This window comes from Hyla sarda, chromosome 9 (assembly GCF_029499605.1).
Source record: "Hyla sarda isolate aHylSar1 chromosome 9, aHylSar1.hap1, whole genome shotgun sequence".
NCBI lineage: Eukaryota > Metazoa > Chordata > Amphibia > Anura > Hylidae > Hyla > Hyla sarda.
Window position 1 is genome coordinate 10,811,867 of NC_079197.1, and position 27,031 is coordinate 10,838,897.

The window sequence follows — 27,031 nt, forward strand, 5'->3', positions numbered from 1 at the left end:
TTGGTTTATTTATCAGTTGGAAATATTGTTTTGGAGGATTTTTTTGGGTGGATCTATTATCATTGTATCCCAACCAGGGGTGCCTCCAGCTATTGAAAAACTACAACTCCCAGAATGCCAGATATATAAGGGGTAATCCTTTTATACTGTTGAATTGTACCACGATTTCTGCCGCTCGTGTTGTGTGTTACACAATATGCTGTCTTGTGTCCCCTGATGAACCCTGCCATCTTTGTGGGGGTGAGAAACATGTTGGGAATTTTTTTTTTTTTTTTTTTTTTTTTTAGGGCTACAATTTTGGGGATGTAATCCTTATATATTGGGGTATGATCCTCCTAGCATTGAAGTCAGTTAGGATCTATGATTATTGTGGCTCTATTGGTTTATTTATCTGTTGAAATATTGTTTTAGAGGATTATTTTTTTTATCATTGTATCCCAACCAGGGGTGCCTTCAGCTATTGCAAAACTACAACTCCCAGCATGCCCGGACAGCCGTTGGCTGTCCGGGCATGCTGGGAGTTGTAGTTTTGCAATTGCTGGAAACACTGGTTAGGAAACTCTGCTCATTAATCATTTACTGTGACCTGTATAGAGCTCTAGTATCCACCCCGTACTGAGCATGAGTAATAAACAGTAGTTCTCTCTGGGGCAGGGGAAAGTGTTTCCAGCTCTTTATCTCACACCGATCTATAGTTCATCGTTTCCGTCATCTATTTTTTTTCTACTTTTTACAATGTGTTGGTTCAAGAGAGTTGAAGTTTGTGAGTTTAAAGTTCAATGTGTGTTAGGCGACATTCCTGAACCGGAGGGGCCGCATTCTCTAACATGCAGTATTCGAGGAAAGCAGGGTGAAGCCTGACTAAGTGAACGTGGGACACTGAGCCGCTGCAGAAGTCTGCACCAGATTACACATCATTTGGCTATCCCTGCGGCTCCCCTATAAAATGAGTGGAGAGGCGATACGCATTCTGGAGGACCCCAGCAGTGAGACCCCCACCACCACACAAGTCCTCAGGTTGTATGTGGTAGAGCAGCTCCGTTCTAGTGAAAAAAGTTATTCCGTTAAAAAAAAAAAATCTTTCATATCAACTGTTACAAGTTAAAGAGATTTGTAAATGACTTAATCCTGCTAGTACTTATCAGCTGCTGAAGTTAAGTTCTTTACTGTCTGACCGCAGTGCTCTCTACTGACACCTCTGTTTCAGGAACTGTCCAGAGCAGGAGATGTTTGCTATGGGGATTTGCTCCTACTCTGGACAGTTCCTGACACAGACAGAGGGGACCGCAGAGAGCACTGTTATCAACTTCAGCAGCTGAAAAGTACTGGTAGGATTAAGATTTTTTTTTAATAGAAGTAATTTACAAATCTGTTCAACATTCTGGAGCCAGAAAAATGTTTTTTCATAGAATACCCCTTTAATGGATTTTAGTTGTAATACCACACACTACCTGAGGACAGGGGTGGCACTGTTTCTGCAAAACCCAAGCAGCTTGGCAGTATTTTCCCCATCCTTCAAGTGACCACCACCAGTGGTGTCCAAGATGCAGCCCTCCAGCTGTTGCAAAACTACAACTCCCAGCATGCAACGGCTGCTAGGTGTGGACGGGACTTTTTAAAACCTGCAGCAGATCCATTCAGAGCGCCTGTACCACACAACTTCAGTTTACTATTGTACTTTCCAGGGATAGTTATAGGAGGTTACTCAATGAAGCGGTCATGTTGGGCGCGGCCGGGACTCCTCAGCACCTCCCGATAGATAACCCGACTGTCAGCCAATGTCTACAATGGAGCAGACGCGATCAAACATTCACTGCGCAAAAGTTTTATTTCTTCCTCTGAGTTTATGTAGAAATGCTTGAAGAGTCACTGTCCTACACGGTCACTGGACCGGTGAAATGTTGTGATTGCATCGGGCCTCGCCGTTTTCTCCATGGCCGGCATATCTGACCTTTTCTCTGCATTAGAGTCTATAGGAAAAGGTCGGATTTGACTGTCGGTTGGAGAGCGAACCGACTGCTGTGTAAACTTCCCCGGCTTATGATCACAGAACAAGTCCATATGCAATCGTGCATGATCAATCCAAGTGAGCGTGCTCTTTGCTGAGCGCCTGGAGTACGCAAGACTTGTCAATTCATCCTCTCTGCTCTTAGTGGAGTCTCCAGGTGCTCAGCACGCTCACCTGGATTGTTCATGCAGAATTGTAAATTGTGATTTACGGCTATTGCTACTTGTTTGTAAAGTGTATTTAAAGAGGACGTGAGGACGTTTGTCATGACCCATCACCCTCCCATTATCAAAATCAAAGGGGTATTCTGGCTTTATACATCTTATCCCCTTATCCATAGGACAGAGGATAAGATGTATGATCACATGGGTCCCGCCGCTGGGACCCCCATGATCTCTATGCAGCCCCCGGCTGTCTCTGAGGCCGAGACATTAAGCCACGGCCACACCCCCTCCATTCATGTCTATGGGAGGGGGCGTGACGAATGTCACGCCCCCTCCCATAGACATGGATGGAGGGGGAGTGGCGTGACCATGACGTAACGTCTGAGGCAGTGCCCGGCACAGAAAGCTGGGGGCTGCACAGACATCGCGGGCGGTCCCCAGCGGCGGGACCCCTGTCCTGTGCAGAAGAAGCAGGGTATAAATATTCATTAGGGGGAGTGAGTAAGGGATCGTCAGGGAAGAACCAAGGCGCGAGGGAACCCCCTAAGTGCACAAAGAGCCTGATTTACAATATTTTCCCAATATACTGCTAAAAACCCTAATCTGTAAATCAGGCTCTTTGTGCACTTAGGGGGTTCCCTCGCGCCTTGGTTCTTCCCTGACGATCCCTTACTCACTCCCCCTAATGAATATTCATACTCTCCCTCTTTGTATGTGCCGAGATCCCGCGTATGCATGCACAGCTCTTCAGGACTATCACTGCGCATGCGCAGGATCTCAGCACACAGCAAGAAGGAGAGTATGAATATTGATTAGGGGGCGTGAGTAAGGGACCGACTGGAAATAAGAATCAGAGCACTTCAGGGCTGGAGAAACACTAAGGGGCTTATATTTAAAAAAAAATTGGATTTTCAGGCTTTAGTAGTCCGGGCATGCTGGGAGTTGTAGTTTTGGAGACTCACCGATGGGAAAAACAATGATCCAGGGCGACCTGAGCAACCTGCGATTTACCATGAAGTCTAAAAGGACTCGCAGTGGAGCTGGCTGGTTGTACCGCACCATTTTTGGGTAGTTCATGCCTCTGTCTATGTGCCCCAAGTAATGACAGCGCCTCTCCCTCCTATCACCGGTGGGGTGCGCCTGTGTACCCCATGGATGTCCCCTCACCTCTATATGAGCGTTGACATAGTGCTCGGTGCGGCCTCTATAGATCCACTCCTTGGTGGTGATCTCCTCCTGCTCGGGGACGTTCCACGTGGGCTCCATCCGGTCGCAGTGATACCAGACGAACACCATCCCGTTGAGGTCGCAGCACGGCCACGTCTTAATTTTGGCGAATTCTGGCACTGCGAGGAAAAGCAGATTGTGTCTCCCGACTGTAACCTTAAAAATGGACTCTACAGAGAACACAGACCCTGCCATGTATTCTATGGGTTGTATTAAAATGGGTTCTCCTAGGATAAGTAAACCAGAGCTGATTTCTTCCAAAATTAGTGCCACCCCAGTACTCAGGTTGTGTGTGGTATTGCAGCTCCATTCTAGTAAAGTGATTGGAGCCTAGTTGTAATAACACACACAACCTGAGGTTGGGGTGGCGCTGTTTTTTGGAAAACCATAATCGCTTAGCAGCCTCTTCCTTTGCTCTGCATCAATGGTGTCCAAACTGCGCTCCTCCAGCTGTTGCAGAACTACAACTCCCAGCATGCCCGGACAGCCAACGGCTGTCCGGGCATGCTGGGAGTTGTAGTTTTTCAACAGCTAAAGGGCCGCAGTTTGGGGACCACTGCTCTACGTGCAGTATACAGGCATAAGAGGGATTCCTACCTTTTTCAGCATAGGGTATGCGGGTACATTTGCCATCCTCGCCTCGGAACTGCCAACCGTGGAATGGGCACTCTATGCAGTCGCCGACCACTCTACCTCCCACCGCCAGATTTGCGCCCAGATGAGGGCAGTAGGCATCTACGGCGTAAACTTTGCCATCCAGGGTGCGGTACACCGCGATCTGTTCACCTGCAAGACAAGAGCGGCATGAAACAGACAGCAAACAATGAATAGGGACTAACCCTACAGAACAGCTCCCCCCGCAGGTGGGTCATTGGGCAGAATGGTGGGTACATGATATGTAGTGCCTTTAACTGCTTTGGGTACAGCCTCCATTTTATGCCAGCACCCTGGGGGGGAGGGGGGGGGTCAGTTTTGGCTTTTTATGGCTTTTATTAATGCTGCCAAGTGTTTTACATAGTAAATGTGACTGCTGATCCCGATGCCAACACTTGAGGGGCAGAGAGGCGGCGGTGGTACATAACCGGGGCGATACGATCTGCCGCACTCTCCCTCCACACAAGTCCCAACGTCTTTCACCTCATCTCCGCCGGGAATGGAATAACTAAAAAAGACGAGAAGTAGGTCACAGAGCAGGGAGGTCGCTGGCGCTGATCATCCAGCCTGGATCTGGATCAGCATTCAGTACCAACTATAGATCCAATGAGAACTGAACAGGTAGGGGGCACGTCACATGATCAGTCAGCCATCTTACTTTGTCAGTCATGTTTCTTAGGAAGCAGACGAGTAGCTGAGAGATCTACCTGTTGGATCCCTACAGCGCCCCCATCTACACTGAGGAGAGTGACAATGTCTGCAGCCAATGAATTCAATGACCAATATCCATCTATGGCACCAAAATATCTGCCCCCCCCCCTCCCCCTTGCCCCCGCCAGTCTTTTAGGGTTGAAGGAGTCACTCCTCTTAGCCGAAGATTAAAGGGGTACTCCACTGGAAAACTAACTTTCTGGCACCAGTTGATAAAAAAATAAACAGATTTGTAAATTACTTCTATTAAAAAATCTTAATCCTTCCAGTACTTATTAGCTGCTAATTTCCTTTGTCTGGCCACAGTGCTCTCTGCTGACACCTCTGTCCATTTTAGGAACTGTCCAGAGCAGGAGAGGTTTGCTATGGGGATTTGCTCCTGCTCGGGACAGTTCCTGACATGGACAGAGGTGTCAGCAGAGAGCACTGTGGTCAGACAAAGGAAATTCAAAAAGAAAACTTCATGTGGATCATACATCAGCTGATAAGTACTGGAAGGATTAAGATTTTTTTTAATAGAAGTAATTTACAAATCTGTAACTCTCGGAGGAGTAGTGAATCAAGGAGCAAATAGCGGTCAAACAAACCGTGTGGCAGGTAGGTGGTAGGCGACTAGTCGCCTACCAGCCACACGGTTTGTTTGACCGCTATTTGCTCCTTGACTCACTACTCCTCCGCAGCAATCCGGTCTGAGGAAGGTCATATTTGACCGAAACTTCACTGTTTTTGGATCGCTATAATAAAACCAATTTTCGTATTCACCGCAAGTGCTGTGCTACGTTATTTCTTTGATTGGAAAAAGGTTTGGGACCCTAACTGTGCACCCAGGCTCTTATAGAGAGTGCCGCATCTTCTACAAACACATACATGCCTAAGACATGGCATCTAAGAAAGGGGAACTCCTTGAGGAGGCATCACAGGATGGACGAGCACACGACCCTCCGTATACCATCTCATACACCTGTATATACTCCTACAACATACGCACAAAGAAAACCTCCAGGCAAAGTGATATTTAGAATTAATCAGCAAATCTTTATTAATGTACAAAAAGATACGACTCCTGGATAAAGCCTATCCTGGCGAAACGCGTCGGAGGAGTCCTGACCACTGCATGTGTCTGTTGCTACATTTTCTTTTTACCTTACTTTTTCCTGGGTGTTGGTTGCAAACAGACTAGCCCTTTGTAGGTATATATCTAATGGCACTACAGCACTTATTTTTACAATTAATGTATTTTCAAATTTATTTATTTTCAAATTTATTTATTTTCAAATTTATTTATTTATTTTCAAATTAAATTTTAGAGATGAGCGAACTTACAGTAAATTCGATTCGTTACGAACTTCTCGCCTCGGCAGTTGATAACTTTTCCTGCATAAATTAGTTCAGCTTTCCGATGCTCCCGTGGGCTGGAAAAGGTGGATACATTCCTAGGAGACCCTTTCATAGGACTGTATCCACCTTTTCCAGGCCATCGGAGCACCTGAAGGCTGAACTAATTTACGCAGCATAAGTCATCAACTGCCGAGCCGAGAAGTTCGTGATGAATCGAATTTACTGTAAGTTCGCTCATCTCTAATTTATTTATTTTCAAATTTATTTATTTATTTATTTTCAAATGTATTTATTTATTTATTTTTCAAATTTATTTATTTTTCAAATGTATTTATTTATTTTCAAAATTTATTTAATTTAAAATGTATTTACTGGTTATTTTAAAAATGTATTTATTTAAAATGTATTTATTTAAAATACATACATATATAAATTAATAGGGAGAAGAACAGCACACCTGAAGAGTAGAAGAAAGTTGGTGGATGCAGATTCTGGGGCTATGGTCAGAAGCCCACTATTTGTAACACAAAAGGATCTCGCTGCAGCACATGTACGGTAGTATGGTGAAAACAATTCAGTGATTTATTCCATATAAAAAATAAATAAAATAAATGTTTTCACAGCAAGCGACGTTTCGACTAGGCTCACCCAGTCCCAGACTGGGTGAACCTAGTCGAAATGTCGCTTGCTGCTGTGAAAACACTAATATGGACTAATGCAGCGAGATCCTAATTTATTATTATTATTATTATTATTATTATTATTATTATTATTATTATTATTATTATTATTATTATTATTATTATTATTATTATTATTATTATTATTATTATTATTATTATTATTATTATTATTATTATTATTATTATTATTATTATTATTATTATTATTATTATTATTATTATTATTATTATTATTATTATTATTATTATTATTATTATTATTATTATTATTATTATTATTATTATTATTATTATTATTATTATTATTATTATTATTATTATTATTATTATTATTATTATTATTATTATTATTATTATTATTATTATTATTATTATTATTATTATTATTATTATTATTATTATTATTATTATTATTATTATTATTATTATTATTATTATTATTATTATTATTATTATTATTATTATTATTATTATTATTATTATTATTATTATTATTATTATTATTATTATTATTATTATTATTATTATTATTATTATTATTATTATTATTATTATTATTATTATTATTATTATTATTATTATTATTATTATTATTATTATTATTATTATTATTATTATTATTATTATTATTATTATTATTATTATTATTATTATTATTATTATTATTATTATTATTATTATTATTATTATTATTATTATTATTATTATTATTATTATTATTATTATTATTATTATTATTATTATTATTATTATTATTATTATTATTATTATTATTATTATTATTATTATTATTATTATTATTATTATTATTATTATTATTATTATTATTATTATTATTATTATTATTATTATTATTATTATTATTATTATTATTATTATTATTATTATTATTATTATTATTATTATTATTATTATTATTATTATTATTATTATTATTATTATTATTATTATTATTATTATTATTATTATTATTATTATTATTATTATTATTATTATTATTATTATTATTATTATTATTATTATTATTATTATTATTATTATTATTATTATTATTATTATTATTATTATTATTATTATTATTATTATTATTATTATTATTATTATTATCCCTTTCTTTCTGTAGCCCCATTACCTTACAGACACACAGTGTATTACTTTATCAGGACTTTGATCCCCGTATCCTTGTGTATACCGTATATGAATTTTTTTCCACTTTGTGCGATCCTTTATATGTGTTTTTTTTTTTAAATATCTTAATACGTTTTTGTACATTAATAAAGATTTGCTGATTCATTCTAAATATCACTTTGCCTGGAGGTTTTCTTTGTGCGTTTGCACAGTTGTAGGTGTATATATCGTATTTTATATAAAAACCTCCATAATATAAGTTTTTGTAGCCGACATTGGGGGAAGGGCTTTAGGAGTTCATCTCATACACCTGGCAGAACTGTGCGCCACGTCCAGGAGTCCCCTGAATTTGTTCAGGTGCAGTTGGCGCAGACACGACCTGGGCGGAGGTGGGCGCTTTACTGCCCGGTGCTGAAGTTCACTTTGTACCACTGTGGACTTTACTGTGTGAAGAGGCCAGCCTGGCATGGAGCGCTGCGAGCTGAGAACGGGCCACAGGGCACAGCGCCAGCTGCTGTATAATGACACATGTCCCTGCTATAATGGCGTCTTCTCCCATGATGCATCATTTACCACACTGGATACAGCAACATGTGCCAACCAGTAGAGGAGGGGGGGGGGGGTTGCAGGTGCAATTCTAAAAAGGTGAGGGTAACGCCTTGCACCCAGCAGGCAGTTGCAAAACTACAACTCCCAGCATGCTGGGAGATGTAGTTTTGCAACAGCTGGAGGCACACTAGTTGGAAAACACTGGCCATGTGCGATTTACCATGAACTGACGCAGTTTCAGTTTTTGTGTGGTGAAAAACCAAAGCGTAAGACTGCAGCGATCACCAGACCCCACCCCCCCTTCCCAAATAACAATTACTCCCCTCTGCTGCACCAGACCTCATACCCAAATAATGCATACTGCCCTCTGCTGCACCAGATCTCGTACCCAAATACATACTCCCCTCTGCTGCACCATACCTCATTCCCAAATAATGCATACTGCCCTCTGCTGCACCATACCTCATACCCAAATAATGCACACTCCCTCTCTGCTGCACCATACCTTGAACAGTTATTGTGTAATATTATGCCTGATACTTGTCTTTGCTTGTACCCCATAATTGTAAGCGCTGCAGAATCTGTAGGCGCTATCTATATCTATATATCTCTATATATCTATATATATCTATATATATCTATATCTATATATATATCTATATATATATAAATAAAATAAATAAATACCCCAAAAACACATACTCCCCTCTTCTGCACCATACCTTGTACCCAAATAATGCATACTCCCCTCTTCTGCACCATACCTTGTACCCAAATAATGCATACTCCCCTCTTCTGCACCATACCTCGTACCCAAATAATACATACCCCTCTCTGCTGCACCATACCTTGAACAGTTATTGTGTAATATTATGTCTGATACTTGTCTTTGTACCCCATAATTGTAAGCGCTGCGGAATCTGTAGGCACTAAATAAAATAAATAAATACCCCAAAAACACATACTCCCCTCTGCTGCACCATACCTCGTACCCAAATAATACACTCCCCTCTGCTGCACCATACCTCGTACCCAAATAATACACTCCCCTCTGCTGCACCATACCTCGTACCCAAATAATGCATACTCCTCTCTGCTGCACCATACCTCGTACCCAAATACATACTCCTCTCTGCTGCACCATACCTCATACCCAAATAATACATACTCCCCTCTGCTGCACCATACCTCGTACCCAAATAATGCATATTCCCCTCTGCTGCACCAGACCCCCCTTCCAAAATACATATTCCGCTCTACTACACCCTACCCTGTACCCAAATACATACTCCCCGCTGCTACACCCTACCCCACACCCAAATAATGCATACTCCCCTCTGCTGCACCATACCTAATACCCAAATAATGCATACTCCCCTCTGCTGCACCATACCTCATACCCAAATACATACTCCCCTCTGCTGCACCATACCTCATACCCAAATAATACACACTCCCCTCTGCTGCACCATACCTCGTACCCAAATAATGCATATTCCCCTCTGCTGCACCATACCTCATACCCAAATAATACATACTCCCCTCTGCTGCACTATGCCCCCTTCCCAAACATTATAAATCTATTTCTCCTTTCTAAATCAGAGTTTACATGGTGCCATGCAGAGTTACCCCAACCAGGGTGCCTCCAGCTGTTGCAAAACTACAACTCCCAGTATGGTTGGGGTAAAAGTATAACCGCACACGCAGTTTCACCATTTTTTGGCACCATTTTTAAAAATTGTGTTGCAAATAAAACCTAAAAACTGCGGCGACCTGCTGTAATCCATTACTGCGGCATGTGAACACGGCCTAAGACACGTCCCTTTGTCTCCTTATAGGGAAGACGGCGCAAATCCCAAGAACTGACAATCCGTCCGGTTCACACCCGCATCACCAGCCCTACAACAGTTTTATTCACTGACAGCAAGCAGGAGGTCAGAATTACTAAAGCAGCTCTGTGACTCCATCCACTGCCCAGCGGGGGCGCAGCGAACCCTCCAGAGAATAAAACTGGTTCCTCCTGAATCATCTTCATTGACAGAAGATACTAGAACCGTGCCGACCCCACATTCCTGACCGCGGGGAACTGGTTCTACCAGAACAGCCGAGCGCAGGACTAAGGTTACTATAGTGCACAATAGAGCGAAATATCACCCCCCCCCCCCCATCATTGTCCGACGAGGAGGCAGGCGGCCCCCCACTATTACAGATGTAGCAGAGCTGGACAGGACACTTATCTATCTACAAGAGCCAGTGCGCCATGGAAGCTTCTTGTAGCAGATGACAAACTCCACTCTACTACATCTGTTACAGTTAGCTTCTCATCAGGTTATTCTGGATCTGGTCACCATGGTAACAGCAGCCAGAATGACCGGTCCGAGCTCTCCAATGCCAGTTATACTACTTAATCTACATAAGATGAGAACCCCAGATAAAGCACATTCAACTCTGCTACTACTCGACCATCCACGACAACTCAAGAATCAACTCCGCCAAACTACAGACTCCCCTCTGCTGCACCAGGCCCTGCACTCCAAACATTACTAACTGCCCTCTGCTGCACCAGGCCCTGCACTCCAAACATTACTAACTCCCCTCTGCTGCCCCACGCCATCTCCCCGACCACCACAAACTCCCCCCTGCTGCCCCACGCCATCTCCCCGACCATCACAAACTCCCCTCTGCTGCCCCACGCCATCTCCCCGACCATCACAAACTCCCCTCTGCTGCCCCACGCCATCTCCCCCAACATCACAAACTCCCCTCTGCTGCACAATGCCATCTCCCCCATCATCACAAACTCCCCTCTGCTGCCCCACACCATCTCCCCCAACATCACAAACTCCCCTCTGCTGCCCCACACCATCTCCCTAAACAGCACAAACTCCCCTCTGCTGCCCCATGCCATCTCCCCAAACCATCACAAACTCCCCTCTGCTGCGCCACGCCATCTCCCTAAACAGCACAAACTCCCCTCTGCTGCCCCATGCCATCTCCCCCATCATCACAAACTCCCCTCTGCTGCCCCATGCCATCTCCCCCATCATCACAAACTCCCCTCTGCTGCCCCATGCCATCTCCCCCATCATCACAAACTCCCCTCTGCTGCCCCATGCCATCTCCCCCATCATCACAAACTCCCCTCTGCTGCCCCATGCCATCTCCCCCATCATCACAAACTCCCCTCTGCTGCCCCATTAGGACATAACACCGGACAGCCACCCCAGGAGTCTTTGGAGTCCCACGTGGTGGCATCCTGACAGATCTCCGCTCACAGCTGTCCGTCCGGTACAATGTCTCCGGTCCAGGCTGACACATTGTACCGACCCCTCAGCTGTGACAAGGCTCCTCCATCCATCACGTACCGCACACGGTGAGGTTCCGCACGGCCCCGGGCTCCAGCAGGTGGGCGTCCAGCACTTGGTACCATCCGTTGGGGTAGACCGGGGGCAGGTCGCCCTTCTTCCGCCTCCTCCGGACCATGTTTGCGGTCTGCGCCCGGCTCCGGCCCCGCTCCGGGATGTAGCCCACATCGTCCGGGCCCCGCAGCATCTCCAGCGGGCGGCTCAGCAGCCTCCAGCCCCATAGCCCGAGCGGCAGGAGGAGCAGCAGGAGTCCGGCGGAGAGGAGCGGGGAGCGGGCGGAGGAGCTGGAGCCGGAGCGAGGCAGGTCGGGCAGCAGGCTGGCGCTGAGGAGGAGACTCCCGGCACTGGTGAGCAGCACAGCCCCCAGAACACACAGCACGGACAGCGCCAGCAGCGACCGCGGTACCGACTCCATCCTCCACCTGTGACACCGCCACGCCCCGCTCCGTGCTCTTATACCGGCGTGCGCCGCCTCCATGGCAACCGAGCCGCTACCTGGGCACGTGATCCGCGCACCTGCTCACGTAACAGCAGCGCTGCTCCTCATCCCGTGACTTCCATCGGGTGAAAATTTATTATTGGTTTTACTTTTTTTGCGGAACTTCAACTCCCAGCATGCCTGGACAGCCAAAACCGCAACTTTACCTCAAGTCTTTACCTCATGTCTTTACCATATGACTTTACCTCATATCTCTATCTCACAATTTTACCTCACATCTTAACCTTACAGTTTTACCTCATGTGTTTACTTTATAACTTTACCTCACATCTTTACCTCACAACTTTACCTCATGTCTTTACCTCACAACTGTACCTCTTGCCATCACTTCATAATTTCACCTCACAACTTTACCTCACAACTGTACCTCTTGCTATTGCCTCAACTTCACCTCACAATTTTATCTTGTGTCTTTACCTCACAACTTCACCTCACAACTTCACCTCACAACTTTACCTCACAACTTTACCTCACAACTTTACCTCACATCTTTACCTCATGTCTTTACCTTACAACTTTACCTCACATCTTTACCTAACAACTTTTCTCACAACTTTACCTCACATCTTTACCTCATATCTTTAACTTACAATTTTACATCACAACCTTTCCTCACATCTTTACCTCACAACTTTACCTCACAACTTTACCTCACATCTTTCCCTCACATCTTTACCTCACAACTTTACCTCACATCTTTACCTCACAACTTTACCTCACATCTTTACCTCACAACTTTACCACATATCTTTACCTCACATCATTACCTAACAACCTAAACTTTGGGAGAGAGGAAAGATGGCGGCTTGTGGCACACGGGAGACTCCATGAAGACACCAGAAGCCATATCAAAAAAAATTAATTGAGACATATTTTCAACAGGAGAATAAACCTAGTGTCCAAGCAGCCAAGATGTCACCCCATCTCCATCTACAAGCACAACAATAACATGAGAGGCCACCATGGTGACTGAGGAGAATTCTTGTGGTAATGAAGATGGAGGACGGGCCTCACCAGATCAGCAAGACTTGGATAAGAAGGAAAACAGATTTTAATATAGAGAAAAATAACTTAATATTGAGGAGGTACGTGTGTTGTTTCAAATTTATATATGTGTAAAGTGTGTTACATCTTGATCCAGGCTCCATTAATGGCTCCCACTTGAAGAGGTTCTCCAGGATTAGAAAAACAGAGGTGATTTCTTCCAAAAACAGCGCCATCCCTGTCCTCAGGTTATTTGTGGTATTGCAGCTCATTTCAGTTGCAGACAATTTGTGATACCACTCAAGTATGTTCGATATTCTACCAAAAGTGAACTTTCAACAGAGTTGGAACTCAAAAATGTCAAAGTCCTTTGTGTGAACATAACTTATGCTGACAGGCACAATACACCGTACATTTTTAAATCTCTCTCTCCCCCCCCCCCCTTCCAAAAACAATACATGAGCCCCAAATTGAACTAAAAAAGTATGATTCGTCCTATACAAAAATATATATAAATACACACACATATATACCTGAAAACAAAAATAGTTTAATAAAATTCATGGATGTTAGGGGTTCCAAAAAATTCAAGAAAACAATAAAAAATAAAAAAAAAAGGTTGTAGAAAAATATATGGAAAAAAACTATGAAAAAAACTATTGAAAAATATAATGGTCAATCTCCCTACATTCTGCAATACTTTCCAACAAGCAATCCTATGTGGACTCTGAGCCGACACTTTCTGGCGCACCGGCAAAGAGCCAGAATTGTGTCTCACAACCCTAGAAAAAGGATTGAGTTGAGATATATATATATAGATTGGGCAAGGAGACAAAGATCATGAGATGTGAAGTACCGTATTTTTCGCCCTATAGGACGCACCGGCATATAAGATGCACCCAATTTTAACCCCTTAAGGACCAAGGGCGTACAGGTACGCCCTTGGTCCTGCTCTCCTGATATAACGCGGGGTTACACAGTAACCCCGCGTCATATCGCGGCGGGCCCGGCGTCATAGTGACCGCGCGCTATTAACCCTTTAGCCGCGCGCTCAGAGCTGAGCCGCGCGGCTAAAAGTGAAACCGAAAGTGGCCGGCTAGCTCAGTCGGGCTGTTCGGGATAGCCGCGGCTAATCGCGGCATCCCGAACAGCTGACAGGACAGCGGGAGGGCCCCTACCTGCCTCCTCGCTGTCCGATCGCCGAATGACTGCTCAGTGCCTGAGATCCAGGCATGAGCAGTCATGCGGCAGAATCGTTGATCACTGGTTTCTTATGAGAAACCAGTGATCAGCATAGAAGATCAGTGTGTGCAGCGTTATAGGTCCCTATGGGATAACAATGATCAGTATAAGAGATCAGTGTGTGCAGTGTTATAGGTCCCTATGGGACCTATAACACTGCAAAAAAAAAGTGAAAAAAAAAGTGAATAAATATCATTTAACTCCTCCCCTATTAAAAGTTTGAATCACCCCCCTTTTCCAATAAAAAAAAAACACAGTGTAAATAAAAAGAAAAATGAACATATATGGTATCACCGCGTGCGGAAATGTCCGAATTATAAAAATATATCATTAATTAAACCGCTCGGTCAATGGCGTGCGCGCAAAAAAATTCCAAAGTCCAAAATAGTGCTTTTTTGGTCACTTTTTATATCATTTAAAAATGAATAAAAAGCGATCAATAAGTCCTATCAATGCAAAAATTGTACCGTTAAAAACTTCAGATCACGGCGCAAAAAATGAGCCCTCATACCGCCCCATACACGGAAAAATAAAAAAGTTATAGGGGTCAGAAGATGACAATTTTAAACGTATTAATTTTCCTGCATGTAGTTATGATTTTTTCCAGAAGTCTTAAAAAATCAAATCTATATAAGTAGGGTATCATTTTAATCGTATGGACCTACAGAATAAAGATAAGGTGTCATTTTTACCGAAAAATGTACTACGTAGAAACGGAAGCCCCCAAAAGTTACAAAACTGCGTTTTTTTTTCAATTTTGTCGCACAATGATTTTTTTTTCCGTTTCACCGTAGATTTTTGGGCAAAATGACTGACGTCATTACAAATTAGAATTGGTGGCGCAAAAAATAAGCCATCATATGGATTTTTAGGTGCAAAATTGAAAGAGTTATGATTTTTTAAAGGCAAGGAGCAAAAAACGAAAATGCAAAAACGGAAAAAACCCCGGTCCTTAAGGGGTTAAAGGTGCATAATCTAGAAAAATAAGATTCTGCACCCAACAGTGATCTTCAACCTGCGGACCTCCAGATGTTGCAAAACTACAACTTCCAGCATGCCCGGACAGCCGTTGGCTGTCCGGGCATGCTGGGAGTTGTAGTTTTGCAACATCTGGAGGTCCGCAGGTTGAAGACCACTGGTATAGGAGGTAATACTCACGTGTCCCCGCCGCTCCGGACCCGTCACCGCTGCCCTGGATGTCACTCCATCGCTGTCGCCGTGTTCCTGTGGTGTCCCCGACGCTCCGGACGTCTTCTTCCCCGGGATCCACGCTCTCCGTTGCCGTCATCACGTCGCTACGCACGCCGCTCTTATAGGATGACGGGACAGCGTGCCCGACGACGTGATGACGTCAAAGGAGAGCGCCGGCCATGCAGGGGATCCCAGCACGGAGCAGACACCGAGGAGGCAGGTAAGGTCCCTCCCGGTGTCCTGTAAGCTGTTGGGGACGCCGCGATTTCACCGCGGCGGTCCCGAACAGCCCGACTTTCGCTTCAGACACGGCGGTCAGCTTTGATCGCCGCTTCTGAAGGGTTAATACAGGGCATCACCGCGATGGGTGATGTCCTGTATTAGCCGAGGGTCCCGGCCGTTGATGGCCGCAGGGACCGACCCGATAGGTGTGTGTATTTGCCGTATAAGACGCACCAACTTTCCCCCCCTAGTTTTGGGGAAGAAAAAGTGCGTCTTATACGGCGAAAAATACGGTACATGCTCTGCCATGCATTTCTCTGCTCTCTCCCCTGATCAGTGGGGGTTTTAGCACTCAGACCCCCCGACCAATGAAAACATTTCACATGCCTCTGTGACGTGTCCAAAGTTTTTATTTTTAATGATAGGGACACCTTAGACATTTTTCAGAATTGTGACTGAATGTTAGTGTACGCCCCCAGGTGTGGCCGCCATGTAATTGAAAAATATTAAAGTGACTTGGAGCTGAGCATTTTCTAGGTAATCTGGGCGAAAGAGTGACGCAAAAAAAAAACAATGTTCACATATTCACGTTGACAACGAGTATAGGCCATCCATCAAAAAGTCACAAATAACACTTTAACATGCAAAGTATTAGGGAGGTAAGTGACTGTAGGGTGTCAGGAAGTTCTCCCACCCCCCTCCAGAAGCCATTCTACATTCTATATCAGTGTTTCCTAAACAGGGTGCCTCCAGCTGTTGCAAAACTACAGTTCTCAGCATGCCAGGGCAGCCTTTGGCCAGCTGGTGGTTGTAGTTTAGCAACTGCTGGAGGAACCCTTCTTTGGAAACGCTGGTCTGTATATACAGAGGCAGCATGGTGGAGATTTACTGTATGTGTACATTGTGCAGTCCTGACCAGTCATTCATTAGTGTTTTTTCTGCCATCTAATACAGTAAAGTGGTCATCAGATGCTGCCCAACCCTGTTCATCTCTTCTCCCTGACATCTTCGTCTGTTTGAGCCCACAAGCTGTATATAGGGGGCGCTAAGACTCCAGTACCAATACAACCTACAAACGAACCATCACCCTAACAACATACACAACAATACACTCATGAATAAAAAAAAAAAATAAATAAACAACAATATCATTTATGACATAAAGAGAAAAAAAAAACATAAAAAGAAATAGAGGGGAGGGATACAGGGGGCAGGAAGATAACAGGCAATTGTACCAAATAAAAGGCAAGAAAACAAAACAAAAGCATAAATAGGTTTATAGGAAAGACTGAGGCTAGGTCCGCACTGTGTTAGTGCTTCTTTCAGACGTACCGTCAAAAACAGGATGCCAACATATACTGTAACGGAGGACAGCAGATGCTGGTCATTTCAATGGCCGGACGAAATCACCTTTCGGGACGTATGCGCTATTTTCAGCAGATTGGATAATGCAGCAGAGTCCGATGAAAAAAGGATATGCAGCCTCGAACGGTGACCCTGTCCGACCATGGAAATGAATGGCATTCGCTGTACTCCGTTACAGTATTACTGTTAAAGGAGTACTCCGCTGCTCAGTGTTTGGAACAAACTGTTCCGAACGCTGGAGCCGGGCCCCGGGAGCGTGTGACGTCATAGCCCCCCCTCCCCTCATGATGTCACACCCCGCCCCCTCAATGCAAGTCTATGGGAGGGGGCGTGACGGCTGTCACGCCCCCTCCCATAGACTTGCATTGAGGGGGCGTGGTGTAACTGCACGGGGGCGGAGCCATGACGTCACGAGCTCCCGGCGCCAACTCCAGCATTTGGAACAGTTTGTTCCAAACGCTGAGCAGCGGAGTACCCCTTTAAGTCTGTCAGAAGCCCTAACACAGTCTAGCTTTGAGATAGAAGGAAAATCTCGAAGTATCCTTGTAGACAGAGCGAAGGTCACACCATCTTCTGAACCAAGTTTTGTATTTGAAAACCGTATACAACCGTATTGCTTGACGTACCCATTGATTTTCCATACAAAAACTTTCACAAAAAGAGGTACCCATTTGTGAAGGTTTTAGTACTTTTGCATTTTTCCCTTTTCTTCCCCTGTGCACAAAACTGTGGTCATTCACGGTTTCGTTCTCGGTTTTGTCCTGTTTTTGGGTCTACAATGGTTTTTAAAAATCATATATCACCCGTATATGGTTTTTATAACATTGTAGTCAATGCGTACCGCATTGAGCATACAAGTCATACTGTTTTGTCAGGTTTTTTAATACAGTTTTGGAAAGAAAAAACCTGATAAAAAACCATATTGCAAAATTGTGATGTGAATGTAGCCTAAATCTGGTTTTGGTAAGTTGTATCTCTTCCTGGAAAGCTTTATTGATAAATCCAGAGGGTGTCGGGCCGAGCCTTGTGGTCATAATACAGATGCACAATTGTGTTCATATTCTACTAGTGCAGTGTTCCCCAACGTGGAGAAGGGGGAACTGGTGCTTGGATTTTAAAGTTCTTCTCATGACACAAAATGATAGTAAAACTACAACTCCCAGCATTCCTGAAGCACCTAAGTCCTCAGGTGAGATAAAACATATTATGAAACTCAACAGCAAATTGATAAGAGCCACAATTCTGCACCAACTTGTAATGAAACTCTAGTAGATAATATCTGTGTGTGGCCTATAATACCGCCACATCTACAATCACATTCCCTCCATAAGGGTTCATTGCATTGCTTAGTAATGGTCGGCACATCGTCCTTCTTCATTCAGGAGGTCGGCCTATTCAACTACGTCTATCTCTTGGATGTTCAGTAATGATGACTTTGCCTCAAGAACGCACCGCAGTAATAATACCGTAATATACTTTTATAGATGTTAAATAACCATATTGTAACCTTCGCACAATGATGATATTCATTCCTATGGATGAATCATCTACAATAAGCAGAAAGAACACACATTCAAGATGGCCGACACAGCAACAGGATCTAGAATATACAGCATGTAAACAATCTAGCACCATGCATAACATAAAAAAGCAATGTGTTTTAGGTTCCCTTATTTCTTCAATAGAAATCCTTGAGTCACATGATGAAAGAATCACATGACCTGTCATGATAAAAACGATAAATTAGTGTTTCCCAGCCAGGTGCCCTAAGATGCCTATGATTAGAGCATCAACAAAAATATTGTATATATATATATATATATATATATATATTCAATCCCAACGAGTTTCCCAAGTTAACATGGCTCATCAGGGGACCTTCTTAAAGGAGATCTCTGGTGAAAAATAACTTATCTCCCATCCACAGGACAGGAGATAAGTAGCTGATTGCGGGAGGTCCGACCGCTGGGGTTCCCCAAGCCCCCACGATCATCTGGGATGGGACCCGGGGCTCAGTGAGGAATGCATGCTGCCAAAAAGACCTGAGTACAGCACTTAGAAATGATTGGAGCCTGTGCTGTCTACTGGTAGACAACACACGCTCCTCACTGAGAGAGCCAGGGGCCTGTCCCAGTGATCGCAGGGGGCCCAGCGACCAGACCCCCCCTCCTGTGGATCGGGAAAGAAAGTTATGCCAAGCACCATATATGTAATATGGAACCAGTATGGACTTACCTAAAAACCCCAAAAAATGGTGATGACTGCCGGAGTGCTACCTTAATTAGCAACAAGGGCCAGATACATAGGCTAACAATATGGGCACTTTACTTAATGCAGAGAAACAATCCAGCTGTACGTGTACACAATATATTGGTTAGTATTTTTGGGAAAGGGAATGGCAGCGCTGCTGCAGTGACGAGGGCAGGAAGGATAAGCAGCCTATGACTGCTAGGGCTTTAGGAGACTGGGAAAGATGGGTAGCACATATATTGTGTGCCACCAAGCTTTCCCAGTTTTCCAGAGGGCTGTTTTTCCTTTCCCACATGGTTCAAAGGAGTTCTGTAGTGAAAAATAACTTATCCCCTTTCCAAAGGGGGTCCGAGCGCTGGGACCCCCCACGATCTCCTGGTCGGGGCCGTGCCGACCCCGCATGGAGCGCCGGCTGACACGCCCCCTCCATGTATACCATAAAGATATATGGAGGGGGCGTGTCGGCCGTGGCTTCCCGTGGGGGTCAGAACGGCCGCTTCCGGCAGACTGCCATGGCCCCTTTCAGGAGATGGCGAGGGGTCCCAGCGCTCAGACCCCCCGTGATCTATATATTATCCCCAATCTTTGGATAGGGAATAAGCTATTTTTCACCACACTACTCCTTCAAATAGGAATATCGGACAACGCTGGGTACACAGCTTGTCTATTTTTGTATGTTACTGCTATCGGCATGCTGGGAGTTGTAGTTTTGCAACAGCTGGAGAGCCTAGCATGATACAAATGTATTTTTTTATGAATGCAAGACCACAAATCTGGGGACCCAGAATGACCTTTGCGCTTTTTTATTATGTTAGTGTGAACACAGCTTAAGTGTGTATAAAGGGCTGCATGACACCCTCTGGATTTGCAGTCATATTAGAGGTCACCCAGCTTTCCCATGAAGAGATAAAATGACCAAAACCAGATTTAGTCCACACAATGATTAGTGATGAACGGCGTATGCCATATTCGAATTTGCAAATCTCATATCTATCTATCTCATATCTATCTCATATCTATCTATCTCATATCTATCTATCTCATATCTATCTATCGGATATCTGTCTCATATCTATCTATTTCATATCTATCTATCTCATATCTATCTCATATCTATCTCATATTTATCTATCTATCTATCTCATATCTATCTATCTATCTCATATCTATTTATCTCATATCTATCTATCTATCTCATATCTATCTATCTCATATCTATCTATCTATCTCATATCTATCTCATATCTATCTATCTATCTCATATCTATCTCATATCTATCTATCTATCTCATATCTATCTATCTATCTCATATCTATCTCTCTCATATCTATCTATCTATCTCATATCTATCTATCTCATATCTATCTCATATCTATCTATCTCATATCTATCTATCTATCTCATATCTATCTATCTCATATCTATCTCATATCTATCAATCTATCTCATATCTATCTCATATTTATCTATCTATCTATCTCATATCTATCTATCTATCTCATATCTATTTATCTCATATCTATCTATCTATCTCATATCTATCTATCTATCTCATATCTATCTATCTCATATCTATCTATCTCATATCTATCTATCTCATATCTATCTATCTATCTCATATCTATCTCATATCTATCTATCTATCTATCTCATATCTATCTCATATCTATCTATCTATCTCATATCTATCTATCTATCTCATATCTATCTCTCTCATATCTATCTATCTATCTCATATCTATCTATCTCATATCTATCTCATATCTATCTATCTCATATCTATCTATCTATCTCATATCTATCTCTCTCATATCTATCTCATATCTATCTATCTCATATCTATCTCATATCTATCTATCTATCTATCTCATATCTATCTCATATCTATCTATCTCATATCTATCTATCTATCTCATATCTATCTATCTCATATCTATCTCATATCTATCAATCTATCTCATATCTATCTCATATTTATCTATCTATCTATCTCATATCTATCTATCTATCTCATATCTATCTATCTCATATCTATCTCATATCTATCTATCTATCCCATATCTATCTCATATCTATCTATCTATCTCATATCTATCTCTCTCATATCTATCTCATATCTATCTATCTCATATCTATCTCATATCTATCTATCTATCTATCTCATATCTATCTCATATCTATCTATCTCATATCTATCTATCTATCTCATATCTATCTATCTCATATCTATCTCATATCTATCAATCTATCTCATATCTATCTCATATTTATCTATCTATCTATCTCATATCTATCTATCTATCTCATATCTATTTATCTCATATCTATCTATCTATCTCATATCTATCTATCTATCTCATATCTATCTATCTCATATCTATCTATCTCATATCTATCTATCTCATATCTATCTATCTCATATCTATCTATCTCATATCTATCTATCTCATATCTATCTATCTCCTATCTATCTCATATCTATCTATCTCATATCTATCTCATATCTATCTATCTATCTCATATCTATCTCATATCTATCTCATATCTATCTATCTCATATCTATCTATCTATCTATCTATCTCATATCTATCTATCTATCTATCTATCTCATATCTATTTATCTCATATCTATTTCATATCCAGTGTTGAGCGGCATAGGCCATATTCGAATTCGCGATATTTTGCGAATATATGGACGAATATTCGTCATATATTTGCTAAATTTGCATATTCGTAATATTTGCGTTTTATTTTCGCGTATGCGAAAATTAGCATATGTGAAAATTAGCATATGCGAAAATTAGCATATGCTAATTTTCGCATATGTGAAAGTTCGCACGCCAGTCTCACACAGTAGTATTAGAGCCTTCTTTACACCACACAAGCTGGAAGCAGAGAGGGATGATCAAAAAACAAACGAATATTCGTAATTACGAATATAGTGCTATATTCGCGAATATTCACAAATTCGCGAATATGTGATATTCGCGAATAAAATTATCATTGCGAATATTCGCGAGCAACACTACTCATATCTATCTATATCTATCTCATATCTATCTCATATCTATCTATCTATCTCATATCTATCTATCTATCTACCTCATATCTATCTATCTATCTATCTCATATCTATCTATCTCATATCTATCTATCTATCTCATATCTATCTATCTCATATCTATCTATCTATCTCATATCTATCTATCTCATATCTATCTATCTCATATCTATCTATCTATCTATCTATCTCCTATCTATCTATCTATCTATCTATCTATCTCATATCTATATATCTATCTCATAACTATCTATCTCATATCTATCTATCTATCTATCTCATATCTATCTATCTATCTCATATGTATCTATCTCATATCTATATATCTATCTCATATCTATCTATCTATCTCATATCTATCTATCTATCTATCTATCTATCTCATATCTATCTATCTATCTATCTCATATCTATCTATCTATCTATCTCATATCTATCTATCTATCTATCTCATATCTATCTATCTATCTATCTATCTCATATGTATCTATCTCATATCTATCTATCTATCTCATATCTATCTATCTATCTCATATCTATCTATCTATCTATCTATCCCATATCTATCTCATATCTATCTCATATCTATCTATCTATCTCATATCTATCTATCTATCTATCTATCTACCTCATATCTATCTATCTATCTCATATCTATCTATCTCATATCTATCTATCTATCTATCTATCTCATATCTATCTATCTATCTACCTCATATCTATCTATCTATCTATCTATCTATCTCATATCTATCTATCTCATATCTATCTATCTATCTCCTAATATTCTTGGTCTATACAGCAGTGATAATGGGTCTATGACATTTTTCATGTCATATTCGTGAATATTCTCTCTCCAGTCTAATACAGTAAATAATATTGGAGTCTTCTTTAGACCACAAGCTGGAAGCCGGGAGGGATGAGATCGCTCTGATGTGTTCGTAATTGCGGATATATAGCGCTATATTCGCCATATTCGCGAATATGCAAAATGTGCGATAAATATTCGAATTGCAAATATTCGCGCTCAACACTAACGATGATCTGACCTTTTGCCATACAGAGGATGATGTGATGCACAGGGAGGGGCCTCACCTCTCGCCTAGTCGGTGACTACTGTATATGGCAATAAAAAACGAATGTATGACTGGTTATAACTGGAATATGTACCAGTATATTACCGCTGTCCCTTGTATACAGTGTGCCCCCATCATACTGCCTTATGGATATACAGACCAGTGTTTCCCAAGCAGGCTTCCTCCAGCTGTTGCAAAACCACAACTCCCAGCATGCCCGGACAGCCAACGGCTGTCCGGGCATACTGGGAGTTGTAGTTTTGCAACAGCTGGAGGCACCCTGCTTAGAAAACACTGATGTAGACTGGAGAATGACTCCTGGGGTGGGCTGTAGTAGTGTTCCCCAACATATCACTCTCTAGCTGTTGTAAAACTACAACTCCCAGCATGCCCTGACACAGCCTTTAACTTAGTGTTGTGTTTAATGCCTCCCGTGAATCTTCCCTCCTTGCCATTGACTAGTCTGAGGTACGAGGCATCCAATACCTCTCTGTTGTCAGCCTTTCCCAGATGGATGCCCCCCCCCCCTTTGACAATATGGCCGCCGCATCCTGTATTATCATCTCCTCCAATATTAAACTCGTCTTCTCATCAAAAAACCCGCAGCTTTGTGTCCGCTCGACGACTGCTCCATCTTGTTCCCTAGCAACCAGCCCCATCTCCTTAGCAACCGCATCATTTGATGGACTGCGATGGACACGTTAGCCGTGAAAATATAAATTTTTCCTAAATAGCTCTCTGCACCAGCCCCCCCCCCCCCCCCACATCGCCCCCGACCCCCGGCGCGGCGGTGCTGACCCAGTTCTCTGTCGTAAATATCATTTTTATCTATAAGATGCTTTGGGGAATATTTCGACAATGAAAGAAGCTTCATTATGCGATTGGTTAGACACATAGATGAAGCAGAGCTCAATATGTATTTCGACTGGTTGACTTCTGCGCAGGGATCATTCGGTGCTCTATGGTTCAATGACAAAGTCAGCTCTGCCACATCTGGGCGGCAGGTAAAGCTACGGCGTTACGTTTCCTATTTGCACATACAGCTCTGCTAGATCTGTAGCCGCAGGTAAACATAGTTCCTCCCTTATCACAAGGACGCAACATGGGCAAATAAATCATGTAGGAGAGCGGACTTTGTTACTTGGCACAAGTTATGGTTGTTACCTAGAATTGCCATTATTGATCAAGGTGCACAAAACGAATAGTTTACTGACAAGTTCAGCTCTGCTACATCTCTGTTGATTACTCTCCCAGGTTACATAACAGTAGATTTACCTGCAGTAGTAAACACAGTGAGAGATATAGCAAAGCCAAATTTAAAGGGGTTCTCCACCATAAGGTGATTTTAGTACGTACCTGGCAGACAGTAATGGACATGCTTAGGAAGGATCTGTGCTTGTCTTGGGGCTAAATGGCTATGTTGTGAGATTACCATAAGACTGTGGCTAGCTTTTTGTGAACGGGTATTTCCTGTTTGAGTTTTTCTTTTTTGACTACAAATCCCATAATTCCATTTTCCTCCTTCCCACACATCAGCCACCCCACCCATTGTAACATAAATGAGCTGCATCCATTCAAAAGACATGTGGTTTTCAATCAGGGTGCCTACAGCTGTTGCATTAGTTGCAGATTGATCGCTCCACCCATTGAAGCAGACAGGCTCCGTGTCATCAGCTGACTAGTGATCTCAGGTCTCGGCCGCATTGCAACCTGGGAAAAATCTGAGACAACAGTCATTTTGTATGCTGGTAAAAATAAATATTGGAGTGAAAATCACAGAAGAATTGTGAGAAAACCGTCACACACAGGTACAGACACTATATTATGAACGACACTAACTTTACAGCCCCTGTAGCATAGTCACATAAAAAAAATTCCTGGAGTACCCCTTTAACCAGAGACATTCTATTATGCAGTTCAATGACAAACTTAGTTCTGCCACATCCCTAAACGCAGTTGGGGCTGTAGGGAAAAACTACTGCATTAAATTGGCAATTTTCCCAGCGCGCGCATTTAGCTCTGCTAGATCTGTAGCTTCAGATAATCCGAATTCCTCCTTTTGACAAAGCAATGCCAGAAGATCAACATGTAGGAGAGCTGAGTTTGTCATTTGGTTGTCATTTATGAGTTATAGATGGAGAGTCACAGGTTGGGGCTCACTGTCAGCAGCTGGTCAGGGCATGCTGGGAGTTGTAGTTTTGCAACCGCTTGAGGGCCACAGGTTGGGGCTCGCTGACAGCACGACTGTCAAGGCATGATGGGAGTTTTAGTTTTGCAACAGCTGGAGGGACACAGGTTAAGACTCACTGGCAGCAGACTGTCCGGGCATGATGGGAGTTGTAGTTTTGCAACCACTGAAGGGCCACAGGTTGGGGTTTATTGGCAGCAGACTATGAAGGCATGATGGGAGTTGTGGTTTTGCAATGGCAGGGAAGCCTAATCCCTTCCTTTGAGAAAGCAATACTGGCAGATAAATATGTAGGAGACATGAGTTTGTCATTTGACATTATTTGGCATTACCATTTTTAGTAAACCAGTATTTTCAAAACCAGGGGGCCTCCAGCTGTTGCAAAACTACAACTCCCAGCATGCCCGGACAGCCTTCGGCTGTCCGGGCATGCTGGGAGTTGTAGTTTTGCAACAGCTGGAATCTTCCTCATTGGAAAAACACCACTGTATCACAATTTAAAGACAAGTTTGGCTCTGCTACATCTCCACTGATAATTCTCAGAGGCTACACAACAGTAGGCATGTGGTAGTATGCAAAAATCAAAGCCGAATTTATCAATGAAGGGATAAACCCGGCAGGGAGGAATTTCCAAATTCCTTACATAGATGGGGCCCTGCAACAACACAGGGCCATACTAAAAGTATACGGCATACTACACCTGCTTTGGGCGACATAATCACCTCTGCCCCCCCCCCCCCCCCCCCCAATACCATTACATTGTGTAGCTGCTATTTCTAGCATTCTCCATTGTTTATCTTGGCAGCGTGAGGGACGTGCAGTGCAGCACATGCCCTGATCCCGCCATAGCGTGCCATTGTGTACTCAAGGCTGAGAACGGCGGTGTATAGGCGGCTTGCACCCTGCGCGGTACAACCACAGCCCTGCGGGATCCTTAACCGGAGCAGAATAGAGCTCAGCAGCTCCATTCATCCTCTGGGCTGCGGGGAGGGGGAGCAGCGCTCAGCTCTCATGTCTTCTATCGTCACGATCTTGTCCTCTCAGATCTACAATGTTCCGTCATGTCACTGCAGCCAAACCGATGGCAGATCAGCATCATAGAGACCGGCGGGCACAGGTGCCCC

The 27,031-nt window shown here is 42.5% G+C and overlaps 2 protein-coding genes across 3 annotated transcripts in view; one reads left to right on the plus strand and one right to left on the minus strand.

Moving 5' to 3' along the window:
* Positions 1-12,305, minus strand: part of LOC130291191 (cholesterol 7-desaturase nvd-like) — a 25,678-nt gene extending 13,373 nt beyond the window's left edge. The window contains exons 1-3 of the mRNA XM_056539718.1: positions 11,828-12,305; positions 3,997-4,185; positions 3,340-3,518 (exon numbers count right to left, since the gene is read on the minus strand). Coding sequence (XP_056395693.1) covers positions 3,340-3,518; positions 3,997-4,185; positions 11,828-12,305 — 846 coding nt within the window. The remainder of the gene's footprint in view (positions 1-3,339; positions 3,519-3,996; positions 4,186-11,827) is intronic.
* Positions 11,701-27,031, plus strand: part of GRIN1 (glutamate ionotropic receptor NMDA type subunit 1) — a 121,813-nt gene continuing 106,482 nt past the window's right edge. Inside the window, exons 1-2 of one of the 2 annotated variants that reach the window (XM_056539717.1) lie at positions 11,701-11,835; positions 13,209-13,411. The gene's annotated coding sequence lies outside the window, so the exon portion shown is untranslated. Of the gene's footprint in view, positions 11,836-12,252; positions 12,392-13,208; positions 13,412-27,031 lie in introns of those variants that run through there. The other variant, XM_056539716.1, reaches the window with a different exon arrangement.